An 18213-nucleotide genomic window follows, 5' to 3' on the forward strand; every position below is an offset into this window, starting at 1 on the left:
GGTGCCACGCACAGCCCCTGTGCCTCCTTGGACAAAGCTCCAGTGCCTCCTTTAGAACAGGATTGACGCGCCCTTCCCCGCAGGCTCAGGGCAAGAACTGCAGAGACGATGCCCAGGCCGCTACAGGGCCCGGTGCAACAGACGCGCACATGGTGACTCTCAATGTAAAACAGCCCATCCTTCTTCATAACAACCCCGTGAGACCCCCAGAGTCAGGGACTGCACTTCTAGGTGTGCAAGTGCTTTTCTCCATCACACAATTAATAAAAGGTCAACTTGAGTCTCAAGACCCTCTCATGCAATACTTAAGAGAGTCATAAAATGAAGAAAGGTTTCAAATAGACTCTAACTTGCTACTTCAGAAACCTCACAGAGTCAGTTCTTCATTCTCTGCATTGTCTCTGAAATACAAAAACACCAGCAGCCCTGGTCCACTCACCTGCAAGGGTTGTTCTGGGAATTATTAAATGAGTTGAAATCTGTAAAGCACCTTGCCTGGCTGCGGGCACAGGGAAACCTGGGTGACCTGGCTGCCATTGTTAGGGGGCTGTGGTTATTGGTGTCTTGGTGGGATAATCACCAGCCAGCTGAAGGGTAAGCAGGTGGGACAGAGGGGCCCCGGGGGGCCGCCAGCGCTGGAGTTACCCTTCGGCCCCTGCACAGGAGCTCACGATGACCCTCCACACACCCATGAAGGGCGCCCACCATGATTGCGCACCCACACAGGGCCCCACGACCTCGGGCTCACCCATGTGGGCGCCCCTGATGGCTGTGCAAGTACCTGGGACAGAGAACCCACGATTCTGCGCACCCACATGAGGCGCCCCCCGCTTTGCATGCGGCCACCCAGGGCGCCCAGGACCACCCCGCGCACCTGGTGCAGGGCGCCCACGACCTTGCGCGCCTCCTGGTACACGGCGTCCGCGCTCCAGTGCGCGTTGAGGGCCTTGAGCGCCGCGGCCAGGCGGTTGTGCTCGCGCAGCCACAGCGTGTGCAGCGCCGTCAGGGAGGGGACCTCGCTGGCGCGGCCGTCCCCGGCCAGGAAGCAGGGCCCGCGGGTCTCTCCGGGGATGCCGGGCTCAGGCGCACAGGCCGCGGGCGCGCGTGGCGGCGCGAAGGGCAGGTAGGCGCGGCCGGAGTCCCGGAGGCGCGCGTGGACGCGGAGCAGCCCCTCGGCGCTGGTCCAGTTCCGCAGCTGCCTCTCCAGGGCCGGGGAGCTGCCGTACACGGTGGACGCGTCCAGGAACGAGGTCAGCCCGTTCATCTGCTGCCGCGGGTTGGCGGTGGACAGGTTCCCGAAGAGCGCGCCTTGGTCCCCGGTGCCACAGGCGGCCGAAGAGCGGTAGAAGGGCAGACAGGCGGTGCCCGCGGCCGGCCGGGCCTCCTCCGGGAGCTGCGGGCAAGGGGAGTTCAAGGTCACCCAGGGCCCCGCTCACCCTTTTTAAGACTCTAGAAGCTCGAGGCCAGCGACGACCCTGCAGCGCCGCATGTTTCTCTGCCCCTCTAGTCCTCTCTGCAGGGGTCGGTCCAGCCAGTCCCCCGACCTCCCCCCTGGCCTGCTCACCAGTGGTCTCTTGCCTGGGGAAGAGGCTGAACCCAGAGGATGCACCCCACATCCTAGGAGTCCACATCTCCCTAAAGCTCAGATGCTCTTGGCCTGAGCCAGTCTCGTTCCTGCTCAGACCTGCTCTAGCTGCTCATGAACTCCCCGGTCTGATTTACCTTCTGACTTTGGGAAGAGCTGATCTCTTTCTTTCTTTTTCTTCTTTTCTTTTCTTTTTATTTTTCCTGAGACGGAGTCTCGCTCTGTCACCCAGGCTGGAGTGCAGTGACACGATCTCGGCTCACTGCAAGCTCCGCCTCCCGGGTTCACGCCATTCTCCTGCCTCAGCCTCCCGAGTAGCTGGGACTACAGGCGCCCGCCACCGCGCCCTGCTAATTAAGGGCTGACCTCTTTCTTTCCAGTGCCATGGACTTGGTTTAGGAGCCCAATGAGCAAACAGTCTCAGAGTTTTGTGGGCATCACTGTTTAGTGTAAAGGCAGATAGAGGGGAGTAAGGAGACCTTGGGTGGGCTTCCAACTCTGGCTGTGGCCAGCTTCCATCTTCTCTTCTACAACATGGAGATCTAAAACATTTTTCCAGATTTACAGGTTTCTTGGGAAGAGTCGCCTGTGCTGGATGTCGGGCAAGCTCTGTGGGTTGCAGAGAGCACGTGCCCTTTCCCTGGCAACTCTTCCTCCCTGGGGAGGTGTCACAGGGTCAGGGCTTACTCTGGGTGTTATTAGATTTAGGAGGTTAAATCGCTCATCCAGAATCACAAGATCGACCAGGTTGGACAGACCCCGAAAGAGACTCTTCCTGAAGATCATGGTCTTCTTGTAATAGGACATTATTTTTACCAGTGAAAATAAGGGAAAAGTTCCTCTCAGGGCAAAGCGCAGCCCAGGCACTGAGGAGTAGGAAGGAACAGAGGACCTGGGGTCACGTGGGGGAATGCACCCAGCGAGGCAGCAGCCACTCAGGAGTTAGCCGTGGCATGCAGTGCTGTGCAGGGAGACAGGCCCAGCCCCTGATGGACTCAGGCACAGGAGGTGCAGTGAAAAGAATGCAGGTGACAGGGAGTCAGCCTTGTGGTGAAGCAGCAAAGCAGATGCTGTGAGAACCCCTCTGGGCAGCACCCTGGCCTGGCAGCCGTGCAGCCCAAGGCCAGGTGGGGGTGGGGGGTGGGGGCAGCGAGGACGCCCCAGCCCTGGTTCAGAGACAGCACAGGATCCACAGGTCGTGCATTAAAAAATGCACTTCCAGCTGGGCAAGGTGGCTCACGCCTGTAACCCCAGCACTTTGGGAGGCCAAGGTGAGCAGATCACGAGGTCATGAGATCGAGACCATCCTAGCTAACACGGTGAAACCCCATCTCTACTAACAAAAAATTAGCCGGGCATGCTGGTGGGCACTTGTAGTCCCAGCTACTCGGGAGGCTGAGGCAGGAGAATGGTGTGAACCCAGGATGTGGAGCTTGCAGTGAGCTGAGATCACACCACGGCACTCCAGCCTGGGTGACAGTGCAACACTCTGTCTCAAAAGAGAAAAGAAAGAAAAAGAAAAAAAAAAAGCGCTTCTACTGAGAGCCCTTAGGGAGGCCTGCAAGGCTCAGAGCAGAGGATGTGAGAACTTAGGGCCAGCAGGGAACCCAGGCAGGAGCTGAAATTCAGCAAGAGAGTAAGAAAGCCAAGAAAATCATGATAGCGGGAACTTCAGTGCACGCCCTTCGGATTATACAGGCCCAGCGGCCCCAAGAATAAGAGGAAATAGAGGAATCAAATTGAGGAGCACAAATAATAATAAAATTACAAATAAATAACAAGGAGCTGCAAATTCTCCTAATAACTGATTCAAAGAGACTCTTAAGAAGAACTGAAAGTCTCTCTAGAAATCAATGAAAGGTTAACTTGCTTGTTAAGAAAATTCAAGAACACCAGCAAAGCCTCCCTCAGAAGAAAATTTATAGTCTTTAAATTGCTTTCATCAAAACAACAAAAACAAAGAAATTAAGTAGCTATTTTAAGAATTTAGTTGAGGAACAGAGAGCTAAAGCAAAAGTAAATGAGAAAGTTAAATTAATACACGCAGAAGTTAAAATTAACTATGAATAAAAGAACTGGTGGGAAGAAAACATAAAGCTCTGCTTCACAACCCAGTGTGGAAAACAAAGAAAGGGCACAGAGTGAGGCAGGATTTGGAAGGAGAAAGGAGCAGGGCTCAGGTGCGCAGGAGAGACGAGAAGAATCAGGAGCGACTGTCTATGCAGTTTCATGGCAACACACTGGAAACTGAAGAGCCGATGGATGACTCCCTAACAAAATGGAAATAACCACAATGTTTCCAAGAAGAAATGTAAAACCCCAAAGGACAATGAGGATGGAAGAGACAGACAAGGTGATCAGAAATCCAGGGATCAGATGGCATTGACAGTGAACTTCCATCAAATCTCGAAAGGATAGGTAACTCCAAGGTTGCTTAAACTATTTCAGCCACAGAAAAGATGGAAAGGGCCCCAGTGCGTTCTACAGAGTCAGCGAAACTTTTGTGTTGGCCTCTGATGAAAACAGGACAAGGATGGGGCATACAGGTCAGTATCCCCTTCTAAATAAAATAATAAAAGATAGGGCAGCCAATCAAAAGGCAATTACCAGAGTCAAATAGAATCTATTCACAGAATGGTTCCGTGTTGGATAGGGTTATATTATCCAGGGTGTCGACAAATTAAAGAAGAAAAATTAATATCACAGGTACTTAAAATGCAATAATACAAGGTACTATTACTTACCATTCCTGGTTAAATAGAAATGGAATAGAGTAGATTGGAATTGCTAAAATATAATGTAGAAGCAATAACAAATATTATCTTGAGCAGTTAAACAATGGAACAATTTAATTTAAAATTAAGGACTAGCAGAAACAACCACTATCATTGTTGGTACTTAGTACTATCTCTGTTAGACCAAAGTCTAGAAATTAAACAAGAGCTGGTAAAACTACTATAAGAGAAAATAAGATTTAAACCATAATAAAATTATCTTTTTTCTTAATGCTATGTTAGATGTCTACAACATCTAAAAATTCTAAAAATTTGATCAAATTTTTTAAAAAGTGTCTTCAATCTGTGGAAAAGTATAAAATTGTTCTTTTCCTTTTTTTCTTTTTGTTTTGTTCTTTAGCAAAGTACCACGAATGGTAATGGAGAAAAAATATCCCTTTCATAATGACAAAAAAGTTGATCAAAATCAGGTGTGTAAATTTAACAAAATAATCACATGACATACAAAAAGAAAATCATAAAACATCATTAAATATATGAAAATCTGAGAAAAGATCATTTCTCTCTAAATGAGTGTATACATTAAATGCAATTTCATTTAGAATAATGATAGTATGTTTTCATTTTGAAAGGATAAATTAATTTTAAAGTTTATATGAAGACACCAATTCCATTATCTATTCCTTAATCAACTAGGGAAAAGAATAGTGACGCAGTATTGACTTGACAGACAATAGGATACACTATAAGGCTGCTATGATCAAGTCCACACAGTATTGTCAACAAGAATAGATGCATCTGTTAATAAAGGAAGACAGAGAGCCCAGAACCAGACACCAGTTCTCCTGTGACAAAGCGTTATCTAGGCCTATGGGGAGAAGGAGGGTGGAACCAGCTGGTTTTCCATCTGGATGGGAACAAAACGCACCCGACTGTCCACTGTGCAAGATGCATGGAAACCCGTGCTGCAGTCCCACCCAGGAGGTCACTGCTGACTTTGAGCAAAGGAGATTCCTGAACCACAACTGAGCCTAGAAGCCATCAACACATAAGGAGACCTGGCCTCATAAAATATAAAAGTGCTCCATGCTGAGAGTTCTGGGTTGATGGGGCTGGAGAAAAATATTTGTAAGAAAAGTGAGAGAGAGTTAACATCTAGAGTGGAAAGGAGCAATTAAAATCAATTAACAGTCAAATAGTAGAAAAATGGACAAAGGTTATGAATAGATCATTCATTGAACAAATACAAATTGCCAAAAAAAAAAAAAAGGACAAGTTTAAAATTTACTAACATTCAGGGAAAGCAACTAATGTAACAATGAACTATCTCTTTTTTGCTGCCAAACAAGCAGAAAAAAATGAGAAAAAAAACAATTAAGGCTGTTACTAGTGTGGATGGTGGATGTGGGTAAGGGGTGAACTCAGTTGTTGCTGTGAGGGCACAGAATTTTTAGACATTTTAGTACCAGCACAGCAGTGCTAAAGCCGCCTTCCAACCTGGCAGTGTCACTTCTGGTGATCCACGCTGGGGCAGAGGCTGCAACACGGAAGGGCACACCCATGGCTGTGACCTGGAGCATGGAACAGTCCAGCCGTGAGCAGGGAGGGCTCGGAGCTCCATCGGGGGGATTTCCAGGATGTATCACTATTGATTGAGAACCCAAGATACAGAACGTGTACTCAGCAGAGTCCTGTTTTTATTAACAACATTCAAAAGAAAATGCTTGTGCGTGACTTCTTTAGGTGTAGCCGAGTGAGCATTCAAATCATGGAAAGGGCACACCATGACCACTCATATCACGGGAGGAGCACGTGATGAGTACTCAGATCATCAGAAGGACACGCCACGAGCATTTGGGTCACGGGAAGGACATAGCATGAGTATTTGGATCACAGAAAGGGCACACATGAGCACTCAGATCATGTGAAGGGCACTCCATCAGCATTCAGAACACAGGAAGGGCATGCCGTGGGCATTCAGGTCATGGAAAGGGCATGCCATGAGCATTTGGATCATAGGAGGGGCATTCTATGAGCATTCAGATCACGGGAAGTACATGCCATGAGCATTTGCATCATGGGAAGGGCATGATATCAGCATTGAGATCACAGGAAGAGCATACCATGAGCACTCAAATAATGGGAAGGGCATGCTATGGACATGCAGATCATGGGAAGGGCACACCATGAGCATCAGGATCATGGCAAGGCCATGCCATGAGCGCTCAGATCACAGCAAGGGCGTGCTGATTAAAACGGGGTGCCCAGTGAATCCCTTTGAGCCCACTATGCTGTCTACACCAACTTCTCACTATTCTAGTTTCATTTATCACGCCCCCTTCCCCTTACACACACACTTCAAATATCAACATTTGGGAGTCAAGTGACAGGGGCATGAGTGGAGAACATGGGAGTAAGAAGCAGGAGAGTCTAGCAAGTAAGGGAGGGAGAGGAAAAGCCACATGTCAGGAGAGTCAGGCACAGTTTAAGTTTTACATTTATGTGAAATTACACTTACATGTGGGTGCTCCAGTGTAATGTAAGAAATTCTTATTTGAATTAAAACCTATTTTGAACTAGCATCAACGTAAGGACCATGCATCAAAATTTGTGGGGGCGGGGGCAGGTCATAGGAAAATAGTCTTAACTACACTTGTCGAAAAGTATGAGGCAGTGAACGTAACTCAATTCGCTTTTACCATAAGAAGTTGAGAAATGTGAAGCAGATGAAAAGGCATAATAGGAAGGCAGTAGAAAACAAAGAACAGGAAAGACTTATGGGCCCGAATAGACTAACTGCACCCAGAACTGAGCCCATAACCAAAGATCTGCCACCCCAGAGGTTATCAGGACCAGAGTCACAAATAAGATCTACCAGTTATTCAAAACAAAAAACCCAAATCTTATTCTAGACAAGGTAATCCTGAGCATAGTGAAAGAAATGGGCAACCCTGATCACTGTCAGATGCTGGTGTGTCTGTAACACCCAAACGGGTGCAGCATCAGAAAAGAGCACTGTAGCATTACTCTGCTTATGAAGAGAGATGCAACATTTCAAATCAAATATTAGCAAATTCAATCCAAGAATAAGTGAAAACCTGCATCACCATCCTGCAGGCCATGTAAGGGTGGCACTGCGTTGGAAGTCTACCAGTGTAGCTCACACAGTAATGAAGTGAAGTGGAAGCCCTGTGGCCTCCTCCGCCGACATTGAGTAAAGCTGGAACCCACGAGCCTCACTGAAATTCTTGGGAAATCACAAATAAAAAAATTTCAATTTTCTAACTGAAGTTGTCTAGCAGAAATTCCTAGTAGACACAATATGGGAGGAAAAACATCAGAATCATGCCCTTTACCTAAGAAACAGAGCCAGGATACTGCTCTCACCATGGCTTTTTAAAATGTTACTCGCTAAAGCAGTATTTTATGTACATAAAATTGATTCCTAATAAAACAAAGTTGTATATCAAACCCAGTTTTTAATATGTTTAAAATAAAATATAGAAAAATCTATTTATTATATATATATTATTATAATATATATCAGATAAGGAAGACCTGCTCAGTAAGATAACAATTTAGATGTCATAAAGAAGGAAAAAAATTGACTAAAATCGACCGAAATTTAAATCTTATGAATAATGGCACTGTAAACAAAATGAAAAGCCAAACAATTATATAGAGTGAAGGACCAAGGCTCACTCTTTGTCCACCTTTTTTGCCTTTGAAACCTGTTTGCAACAAAGATCTAACAAAGCTCATGTCCAAGATTATTTGGGTCTAAGTGTTCTGGGCAGCTATTCTCATTTTGGTTCAAGTAAACTCTTTAAAATGATATTTTGTGCCTCAGCTTCTTGCTTTAGGTCAACAAAAGATAGACAGAGGCTTTAATGCCAGTAATGAAAATTGAAGATTTTCTTCCTTAGTGCATTGGAAAATAATAGGAATTATGTAAGAATAATTGTTGCAGACAAATAATCATAGAAAATACAATTTGCCATCTCATTGCTGCAGAGAAATTTGGGAGTAACTATTAAAATTCCAACATGAGGAGGTTTTTTTGTGACAGATCATGGAGGACAAGAGGTAGGACTAGATTTCAGCTCTCACTCAGACAAACAGAGCGGTGTGTGGAAGCTCATGTCGTGAACTTTTGCTCCAGAATGACGGCAGGAATACATTAGGAAAGCCAAGAGAACCCACAAACCCTCTAAAGGAAGCGGATGGCTCCTGCAGGACTCAGGAGACACCCCAAATACTGTGAATGCCCAAACTGCAGAAGTGGGAGAGATCACCCACCCTGAACACGTACCCCCAATGGGGAACCGGAAGGTCTAGATTACGGGAGAAGATTCTGACTTCACCTGGAGCTGAGTCAATTTAGAGAGCCGAGGGGAATACAGGGGTAGAGGAGGCAGTGGGAAAAGCCCTGTGAGCTCTCCAAGTCCCGTAGGTAGCCACTTCCACCCTGCCTCACAGGGATCCTTCAGGAGGGCTGCCAGAGGCACCTGAAAAAGGCCACAGGAAGAAGGAAACCTCCAGCGAACTTTGTAACAATTTGAACTGGGTGGCTAGATCCAGAAGAGAGGTAACAATCGCTACACCTTGGCTCTCAGGAAACCACCTCCCTAGGAAACAGGAAGTGCACTAATTACATCCAGGGAACACTCCCAGGGACGAAAGAAGCTGAACAACAGCCTTGAGCCCTAGACCTTCCCTCTGACAGAGACTATCCAAATTTGAAGGAACCAGAAAACCAACTCTGGTAATATGACAAAACAAGGCTCTTTAACACTCCCCAAAATCATACTAGCTCACCAGCAATGGATCCAAAGAAGGTATCTCTGATTTACCTGAAAAAAAATTTAGAAGATTAGTTACTAAGCTAATCAGGAAGGCACCAGAGTAACGCAAAGCCCAATGTAAGGAAATCGGAAAAATGATACAAGAAGTGAAGGAAGAAATATTCCAGGAAATAGATATCATAAATAAAAAAAATCAAAACTTCAGGCAACATTGGACACACTTAGAGAAATTCAAACTGCTCTGGAAACTCTCAGCAATAGAATCAAACAAGCAGAAGAAAGAACTTCAGAGCTCAAAGACAAGGTCTTCAGATTAACCCAATCCAACAAAGACAAAGAAGAATAATAAAATACGAAGAAAGCCTCCAAAATGTCTGGGATTATGTCAAATGACCAAATCTAGGAATAATTAGTGTTCCTGAGGAAGAAGAGAAATCTAAAAGTTTGGAAAGTTTATTTTGGGGAATAATAAAGGAAAACTTCCCTGGCTTTGCTGAAGACCTAGACACCAAATACAAGAGGCTCAAAGAATACCTGGAGAATGCATTGCTAAAAGATCATTGCCCAGGCACATTGTCATCAGGTTACCTAAAGTTAAGATGAAGAAAAGAATCTTAAGAGCTGTGAGTCAAAAACACCAGGTAACCTACAAAGGAAAAACTTACCAGATTAACAGCAGATTTCTCAGCAGAAACCCTACAAGCTAGAAGGGTTTGGGGCCCTATCTTTAGCCTCCTCAAACAAAACAATTATCAGCCAAAAATGTTGTATCCAGTGAAGCTAAGCTTCATAAACGAAGGAAAGATACAATCTTTGTTAGACAAACAAATGATGAGAAAATTCACCCCTACCAAGGCAGCACTACAAGAACTGCTAAAAGGAGCTCTAAATCTTGAAACAAATCCTGGAAACACATCCAAACACAACCTCTTTAAAGCATAAATCTCACAGGACCTATAAAACAAAAATACAATTTAGAAAAACAGCAAAATCACAAAAACCCAAGGTGTACAGGCAACAAATAGCACAATGACCGGAATGATACCTCACATCTCAATACTACCATTGAATGTAAATGGTCTAAATGCTCCACTTAAAAGATACAGAATTGCAGAATGGATAAGAATTAAGCAACCATCTGCTGCCTTCAAGAGACATGCCTAACACATAAGGACTCACATAAACTTAAGGGGTAGAAAAAGGCATGCCATGTAAATGGACACCGAAAGCAAGCTGGAGTAGCTATTCTTATATCAGACAAAATAAACTTTAAAGCAACAGTAGTTAAAAAAGACAAAGAGGGTCATTATAATGATAAAAGGCCTTGTCCAACAAGAAAATATCACAATCCTAAATAAATATGCACCTAACCCTGGAGCTCCCAAATTTATAAAACAATCACTAATAGAACTAAGAAATGAGATAGACAGCAACACAATAATAGTGGGGGACTTCAATACTCCACTGATAGCCCTAGACAGGTCATCAAGAGAGAAAGTCAACAAAGAAACAGTGTAAACTATACCCTAGAACAAATGGACTTAACAGATATTTACAGAACATTCTACCCAACAACCACAGAATACCCATTCTATTCAACAGTACATGGAACTTTCTCTGAGATAGACCATATGATAGGTCTCAAAATGAGCCTCAACAAATTTAAGAAAACTGAAATTATATTAAGCACTCTCTCAGACCACAGTGGAATAAAACTGGAAATCAACTCCAAAAGGAACCTTCAAAACCATGCAAATACATGGAAATGAAACAACCTGCTCCTGAATGACCACTGGGTCAAAAATGAAATCAAGATGGAAATTAAAAAATTCTTTGGGACCAGGTGCAGTGGCTCACGCCTGTAATCCTAGCACTTTGGGAGGCCGAGGCCAGTGGATCACCTGAGATCAGGAGTTCCAGACCAGTCTGGCCAACATGGTGAAACTCCATCTCTACTAAAAATACAAAAGATTAGCTAGGCGTGGTGGTGGGTGGTGGTGGAAGCCTGTAATCCCAGCTATTCGGGATCCTGAGGCAGGAGAATCACTTGAACCCGGGAGGCAGAGGTTGCAGTGAGCCGAGATTGTGTCCCTACACTCCAGCCTGGGCAACAAGAGTGAAACTCCATCTCAAAAAAAAAAAATTCTTCGAACTGAACGACAATAATGACACAACCTATCAAAACCTCTAGGATACAGCAAAGGCCGTGCTAAGAGGAAAGTTCATAGCCCTAAATGCCTACATAAAAAATCTGAAAGAGCACAAACTGACAATCTAAGGTTACACCTTAAGGAATTAGAGAAACAAGAACAAACCAAACCCGAACCCAGCAGAAGAAAGGAAATAACCAAGATCAGAGCAGAACTAAATGAAACTGAAACAACAACAACAATAAAAATACAAATGATAAATGAAACAAAAACCTGGTTCTTTGAAAAGATAAATAAAATTGATAGACCATTAGCAAGGTTAACCAAGAAAAGAAGACAGAAAATCCAAATAAGCTCAATTAGAAGCGAAATGGGAGATATTACAACTGGCACCACTGAAATACAAAAGATCATTCATGGCTACTATGAACACCTTTATGCACATCAACTAGGAAACCTAGCGGAGATGGATAAATTTCTGGAAAGATATAACCCTCCTAGCTTAAATCAGGAAGAATTAGATACCCTGAACAATAACAAGCAGTAAGATTGAAATGGTAACACAAAAATTACCAACAAAAAAAGTCCAGGCCAGACAGATTCACAGCAGAATTCTGCCAGACATTCAAAGAATTGTTACCAATCCTACTGACACTACTCCACAAGACAGAGAAACAGGCAACCCTTCCTAAATCATTCTATGATGCCAGTATCACCCTAATAGTAAAACCAGAAAAGGACATAACCAAAAAAGAAAACTACAGACCAATATCCCTGACAAACATAGATGCTAAAATCCTTAACAAAATACTAGCTAACCAAGTCCAACGCATATCAAAAAGATAATCCACCATGATCAGGTGGGTTTCGTACCAGGGATGCAGGGATGGCTTAACATACACAAGTCAATAAATGTGATACACCATGTAAACAGAATCAAAAGCAGAAATCACATGATTGTCTCAATAGATGCATAAAAAGTATTCGACAAGATCCAGCATCCTTTTATGATGAAAACTCAGCAAAATAGGCATACAAGGGAAATACCTCAATGTAATAAAAGCCATCTATGACAAACTCACAGCCAACATAATTTTGAATAGGGAAAAGTTTAAAGCATTCCCTCTGAGAAGTGGAACAAGACAAGGATGCCCACCCTCACCACTCCTCTTCAACATAGTACTGGAAGTCCTAGCCAGAGCAATCAGACAAAAGAAATAAAGGGCATCCAAATCAGCGAAGAGGAAGTCAATCTGTCACTGTTTGCTGAAGATATTATCGTTTACCTTGAAAACTCTAAGGACTCTACCAGAAAGCTCCTAGAACTGATAAAAGAATACAGCAGTTTCCAGATACAAGATTAATGTACACAAATCAGTAGCTCTTCTATACACCAACAACAATCAAGCTGGGAATCAAATCAAGAACTCAACCCCTTCTACAATAGCTGCAAAAAAAAAAAAAAAAAAAAAAAAAAAAAAAAAAAAAAAAAAAAAGAAAGAAAAAAAGGAAAGAAAAGAAAAGAAAAGAAAAACTTAGAAATATACCTAACCAAGGAAGTGAAAGACCTCTACAAGGAAAACTACAAAATAAAACACTGCTGAAAAAAACTACAGACAACACAAACAAATCGGACACATCCCATACTCATGGATGGGTAGAGTCAATATTGTAAAAACAACCATACTGCCAAAAGCAATCTATTAATTCGACACAATTCCCATCAAAAATATCACCATCATTCTTCACCAAATTAGAAAAAAAAACTCCTAAAATTCATATGAAACCCAAAAAGAGCCTGCATAGCCAAGGCAAGATCAAGCAGAAAGAACAAATCTGGAGGCATCACATAACTTGATTTCAAACTATACTGTAAGGCCATAGTCACCCAAACAGCATAGTATGGGTATAAAAATAAGCACATAGACCAATGGAAGAGAATAGAGAACCCAGAAATAAACCCAAATACTTACAGCCAATTGATCTTCAACAATGCGAACAAAAACAAAAAGTGGGCAAAGGACCTCCTATTCAACAAATGATGCTGCGATAACTGGCAAGCCATGTGCAGGAGAATGAAACTAGATCCTCATCTCTCACCTTATACAGAAACAACTCAAGATGGATCAAGGACTTAAGTCTAAGACCTGAAACTATAAAAACTCTAGAAGATAATATTGGAAAAACTCTTCCAGACATTGGCTCAGGCAAGGATTTAACGACCAAGAACCCAAAAGCAAATTCAATAAAAACAAAGATAAATAGTTGGGACTTAATTAAACTAAAGAGCTTGTGCACAGCAAAAAGAACAGTCAGCAGAGTAAACAGACACCTCACAGAAAATCTTCACAATCCATACATCTGACAAAGGATTAATATCCAGAATCTACAATGAACTCAAACAAATCAGTAAGGAAAACCAAACAATCGCATCAAAAATGGGCTAAGGGCATGAATAGAGAATTCTCAAAAGAAGATACACAAATGGCCAACAAACGTATGAAAAAATGCTCAACATCACTAATCATCAGGAAATGCAAATCAAAACGCAATGCAATAGCACCTTACTCTGGCAAGGATGGCCACAATAAAAAAAATCAACAAATAATAGATGTTGGTGTGGATGTGGTGAAAAGGGAGCAACACTTCTACCCTGCTGGTGGGAATGTAAATTAGTACAACCACTACTGAAAACACCATGGAGATTCCTTAAAGGGCTAAAAGTGGAACTACTGCTTGATCCAGCGATCCCATTACTGGGTATCTACCCAGAGGAAAAGAAGTCATATATGAAAAAAATACTGGCACACACACGTTTATAGCTGCACAATTCACAATTGCCAAACTGTGGAAGCAGCACAAATGCCCATCAATCAATGCGTGGATAAAGAAACTGTGAAATATATAAATATATATATATATGATTATATATATATATGATTTTATATATATATGATTATATATATATGATGGAATACTACTCCGCCATAAAAAGGAATGAATTAATGGCATTTGCAGCTACCTGGTTGAGATTGGAGACTATTATTCTAAGTGAAGTAACTCAGGAATTGAAAACCAAACATTTTATGTTCTCACTCATAAGTGGGACCTCAGCTATGAGGATGTAAAGGCTTAAGAATGACACAGTGGACTTTGGGGACTCAGGGGGAAATGTTGGGAAGGGACTGAGGGATAAAAGGCTACAAATTGTGCTCAGTGTATACTGCTTAGGTGACAGGTGCACCAAAATCTCACAAATCACCACTGAAGAACTTACTCATGTCACCAAACACCACCTGTTCCCAATAACTTATGGAAATAACAAAATTCCATCCTGAACATAATTCATCATCCACTAACTCCACTTTGTATTATGTACCTAGAGATACACATTGGTGTGCACGAGAAGGCTTGGGTAGCTTTTAGGTTTTCGATACATTCATAGCTACATGTTTTCTGCAGTGGATGGGGGGTTTGCAGCACCCAGTGGAAATCATCGGGCTGGCTGCATCCCCACTTAGCTGAGACCAGAAGGAGCGAGGGCATGAAGAAAAGCCTGGTCCTAAAATAGAGGATGCTGCGAAGCTCTCACAGCTCCCTAGAAGCTACTGGGCTGAGTGAGGCAGTAGTCAGAGACTCAAAACACTTTAATTTATAGTCTCATGCAGTTGCTGGAAACATGTTTCTCTAAGGAAAATTGAATAAACATAGATATGATAAATTGTGTGGATCATTTTCTGTTTTGCTTTGAGATTCTAAAGTCCTAACTTGCTCCAAGCTCACTAAGAACTTTTAACCTCACACTCCACCGTAAATACTCAGAGACCAAACTGGATGGTTTCAGTGCAAAGGACATCAAACATTTAAAAGCACTGATTTATGATGTGTCATCTACTGGGTTTACGGAGCTACTCCTAGAGTATACCATATATTTTTCATCTCACTGGAGTGACTATTAGCTCAATCACTCAACTACTGAAGGCTGCCCTGGGGATGGACAGGATCTGGATAATTGACGAACACTCTTAACTACAAGCCAGGAGGCTCGCGCCGAGACCAAGAGCCCTGGAAAGTGCCTTGGAGACCCACCCTGGGGCCTCTCCCACATTCTCACCCACAGGCACACAGGTGTCCTCTCTGCCAGATGTGGTCTTGCCTTTTATTTTAAAAATTGTTTACAAATAATTTAATTGTTATTTTTCTCTAAGTACAAAGATAATATATGCTCAATAATGAACATTTTGAAATAAGAAGTGACAAGGAGAATATCATCTAAAATTTTACTAACCCGGGAAACATTTCACCATTTCCATAGTGTCACTGTATAACATGATTGTTTAAAGTTGCTTGTGTTTCTCATGCTCCTAGCCTGTGATCAGTGTTTAAAGTTTTCCAGTATTTTGGTGATATAAAAATTGTGACAAACAAATATATTCACCCACTTTTATGGGCAGTTTTGACATTGTCCCTAGGAAAGATTCTTGTGGTGGTGTGAATGGGCTTGATTTCATTTCATATTTTATGTCACATCGTGTCCCAAATGCATTCACCAATTTACATTTGCACAGCAATGTATGGATACAAATCATTTCTCAATACCCTCAACGACACTAAATTAAAATTTCATAATTTCTTTCCAGTTTGTATGTTTAAAAACAGCATCTTGCTGTTAATTTATCTTTCATTTATATCTATGTGTGTGTGTGTGTACATACACATTTGAGTTTTCTTGTAATTTTCCTGTTCACATCAGGGGTTTATTCCATTGGGTGTTTATTTTTTCTCGTTGCTTTATAAGAGCTCGTTATAGAATGAAGATAACAATTCCTTGTCATTCCGTATTTTCAAGTTGTCCCGAGGGTTTGCCTCTTGTCCATGCACTGAGTTTGTGTCCAGAGCCCTTAGCACACAGCCCTGAGGTCTGGAGTCTCAGCTCCTTAGCTCCTTGGAACAAGCCCTGCAGGCTCCCACCTGAGATGGTCCAGCCCCTCCCTCCCTGCTGCCCACAGCACCTGCCCCAGCCTCTCTGCCTTCAGGGCCCCACAGGCATGTGCTCCGTGTGGAAGGGAAGTGCCGTCAACACCAGTCCTGCACCATGGAAGATAGGCTGGCCCAGAACAGCCAGAACAGAAAGTTGAAACAGGGCAGAGAGATGGTACCTGGTGTGACTGGGCTCACTATAACTGAGCCCTAAAAAGAAAGGAGGAGCTTGGAGAGTGACATGGCTGATGAGGACACCCGCCTTTCCCTGAGATCCAGTAGGGAGCCCCCAAGGAGCCAGTGCCCGGACCCCCCAGAACGTCTGCGGGGATCTCCATGGACATTACAGCATCCTGCTCCTCTCCACGGCCTCCCCTGCCCTTGTCCAACACACTCCTGAGTTACACAGGGTCCTCTTAGAACCCCATGGCAGCAGGAGGAGCCTGGAGCAGCTGTGTGCCTGTGAGGTGTGTGCATGTGCCTGTGTGCACGTGTGTGTATGGGTGTGTATGGGTGTGGGTGGGTGTGCATGTGAGGTGTGTGCAGGTGTGTGTGTGGGTCTGTGTGTGCATGAGCATGATTAGGTGCATGTGCCTGTGTGCACGTGTGTGCACGTGTGTGTATGGGTGTGGGTGGGTGTGGGTGGGTGTGCATGTATGTATGCACAAGAGTGAACACACAGGTGTATGGGTGGTCACATGTGCCCGTGGGTATGTTTATGCCTGGTCGTGCGGGGGGCCCTGGGGCCCAACTCACTTTTGCTTTTCACTCCCGCTCAGGTTCTTCTGAGAAGACTTTTCTTAGGACAACAGGCCAATTTCTCTCCTAAAGTGGGTGGAAGTCCAGTTTCCCCAAGGCCAACTTATCCAGGAGGCACCATAGCTACAGTGCCTACGGCTACAGGAGTAAGTGTGCTCGTAAAATGCTTAATTTATTTTAAAATCAGAAGAAAATAAGAAACATTTAGGCCAAAGAAAAAGTTTTAACCTACATTAATATATTTATCTCTATATGAACACAGCCATCCACGTAGCTTTGATTATTGTGGATGGAGGAAGGAGCCCCTGTGGGCAGGTGTGTGGGGCTCACCCCAACCATCATGTGGCCCTGGATATCAGCGGAACATGCCTGGGATGATGCCCTGGCTGGAGGCCCCCGACCTCCCCCACAGTGTGTGTGGCCCTGAAGGGCTGGGCTTTTCCTGGGGTTCTTGTCTGGCCTCAGTGCCACCCGTGTCCTTCCCACCCAGGTGGTGGCCCCCAACTGTCCCACTTGTCTGGACGGGCAAACACAGATTACCCCAATGGCAGCTGCAGACTTGCACGAACAACCCCTCCTTCTTCCAGGCTGCTTTTGACCAGCTCTTGCCCAAACCAGCTAAACTCCAGGGGAGCCCCAAAGGTGGAACCCCCACACAGAGTGGTTCTCTCAGTGCAGCTCCCCACCCAACGTGCTCCCTCCTTGCTGAGTTTCCCTAATCACCTCACATCCCTCCAGCTAGGCTTCCAGCAACACAGCAATTACAATGCACATTCATCGAATTCCTTCTCCGAGCCTGGTTTTGCAAATTCGATCTCATTTCATTTTAATTGCTACACTATTAGGTGGGAAATAGACTCTTTTTACAGACAACAAACCTATATACAAGCAGCTGATAAGTTACAAGGCAAGCCTGGAACCCAAGACCTGACAGATAACAGGTGCCCGTCTCCACTGCTTCTCCAGGCTGCACAACTCAGTCGTTTTTGCAGAGATTCTGCTCGGGAGCCTCTTAGCTGGGAATGAGGGCCTCTGCTTGGCGGACCGTTCATTGCTGAAGATACAGGTACTTCTGCAAGATCTGATAGCTCCAATGTTAACAGATGAGAACTTTGGGGTCCTGGGTATGAAGAATGAACACTAGGGCCAGGCGCGGTGGCTCACACCTGTAATCCCAACACTTTGGGAGGCCGAGGCAG

The 18213-nt window shown here is 44.0% G+C and overlaps 1 protein-coding gene across 6 annotated transcripts in view; it reads right to left on the minus strand.

The window, feature by feature from the left end:
* Positions 1-18213, minus strand: part of TPO (thyroid peroxidase) — a 111922-nt gene that overhangs the window by 54978 nt on the left and 38731 nt on the right. For 5 of the 6 annotated variants that reach the window (XM_050753202.1, XM_050753198.1, XM_050753201.1 and 2 more), the window contains one exon: positions 875-1393. The exons of the other annotated variant lie outside the window; for it this stretch is intronic. In XM_050753202.1, coding sequence (XP_050609159.1) covers positions 875-1393 — 519 coding nt within the window. The remainder of the gene's footprint in view (positions 1-874; positions 1394-18213) is intronic. 6 annotated transcript variants of the gene reach the window in all.

Source organism: Macaca thibetana, chromosome 13 (assembly GCF_024542745.1).
Source record: "Macaca thibetana thibetana isolate TM-01 chromosome 13, ASM2454274v1, whole genome shotgun sequence".
NCBI classification, from domain to species: Eukaryota; Metazoa; Chordata; class Mammalia; order Primates; family Cercopithecidae; genus Macaca; species Macaca thibetana.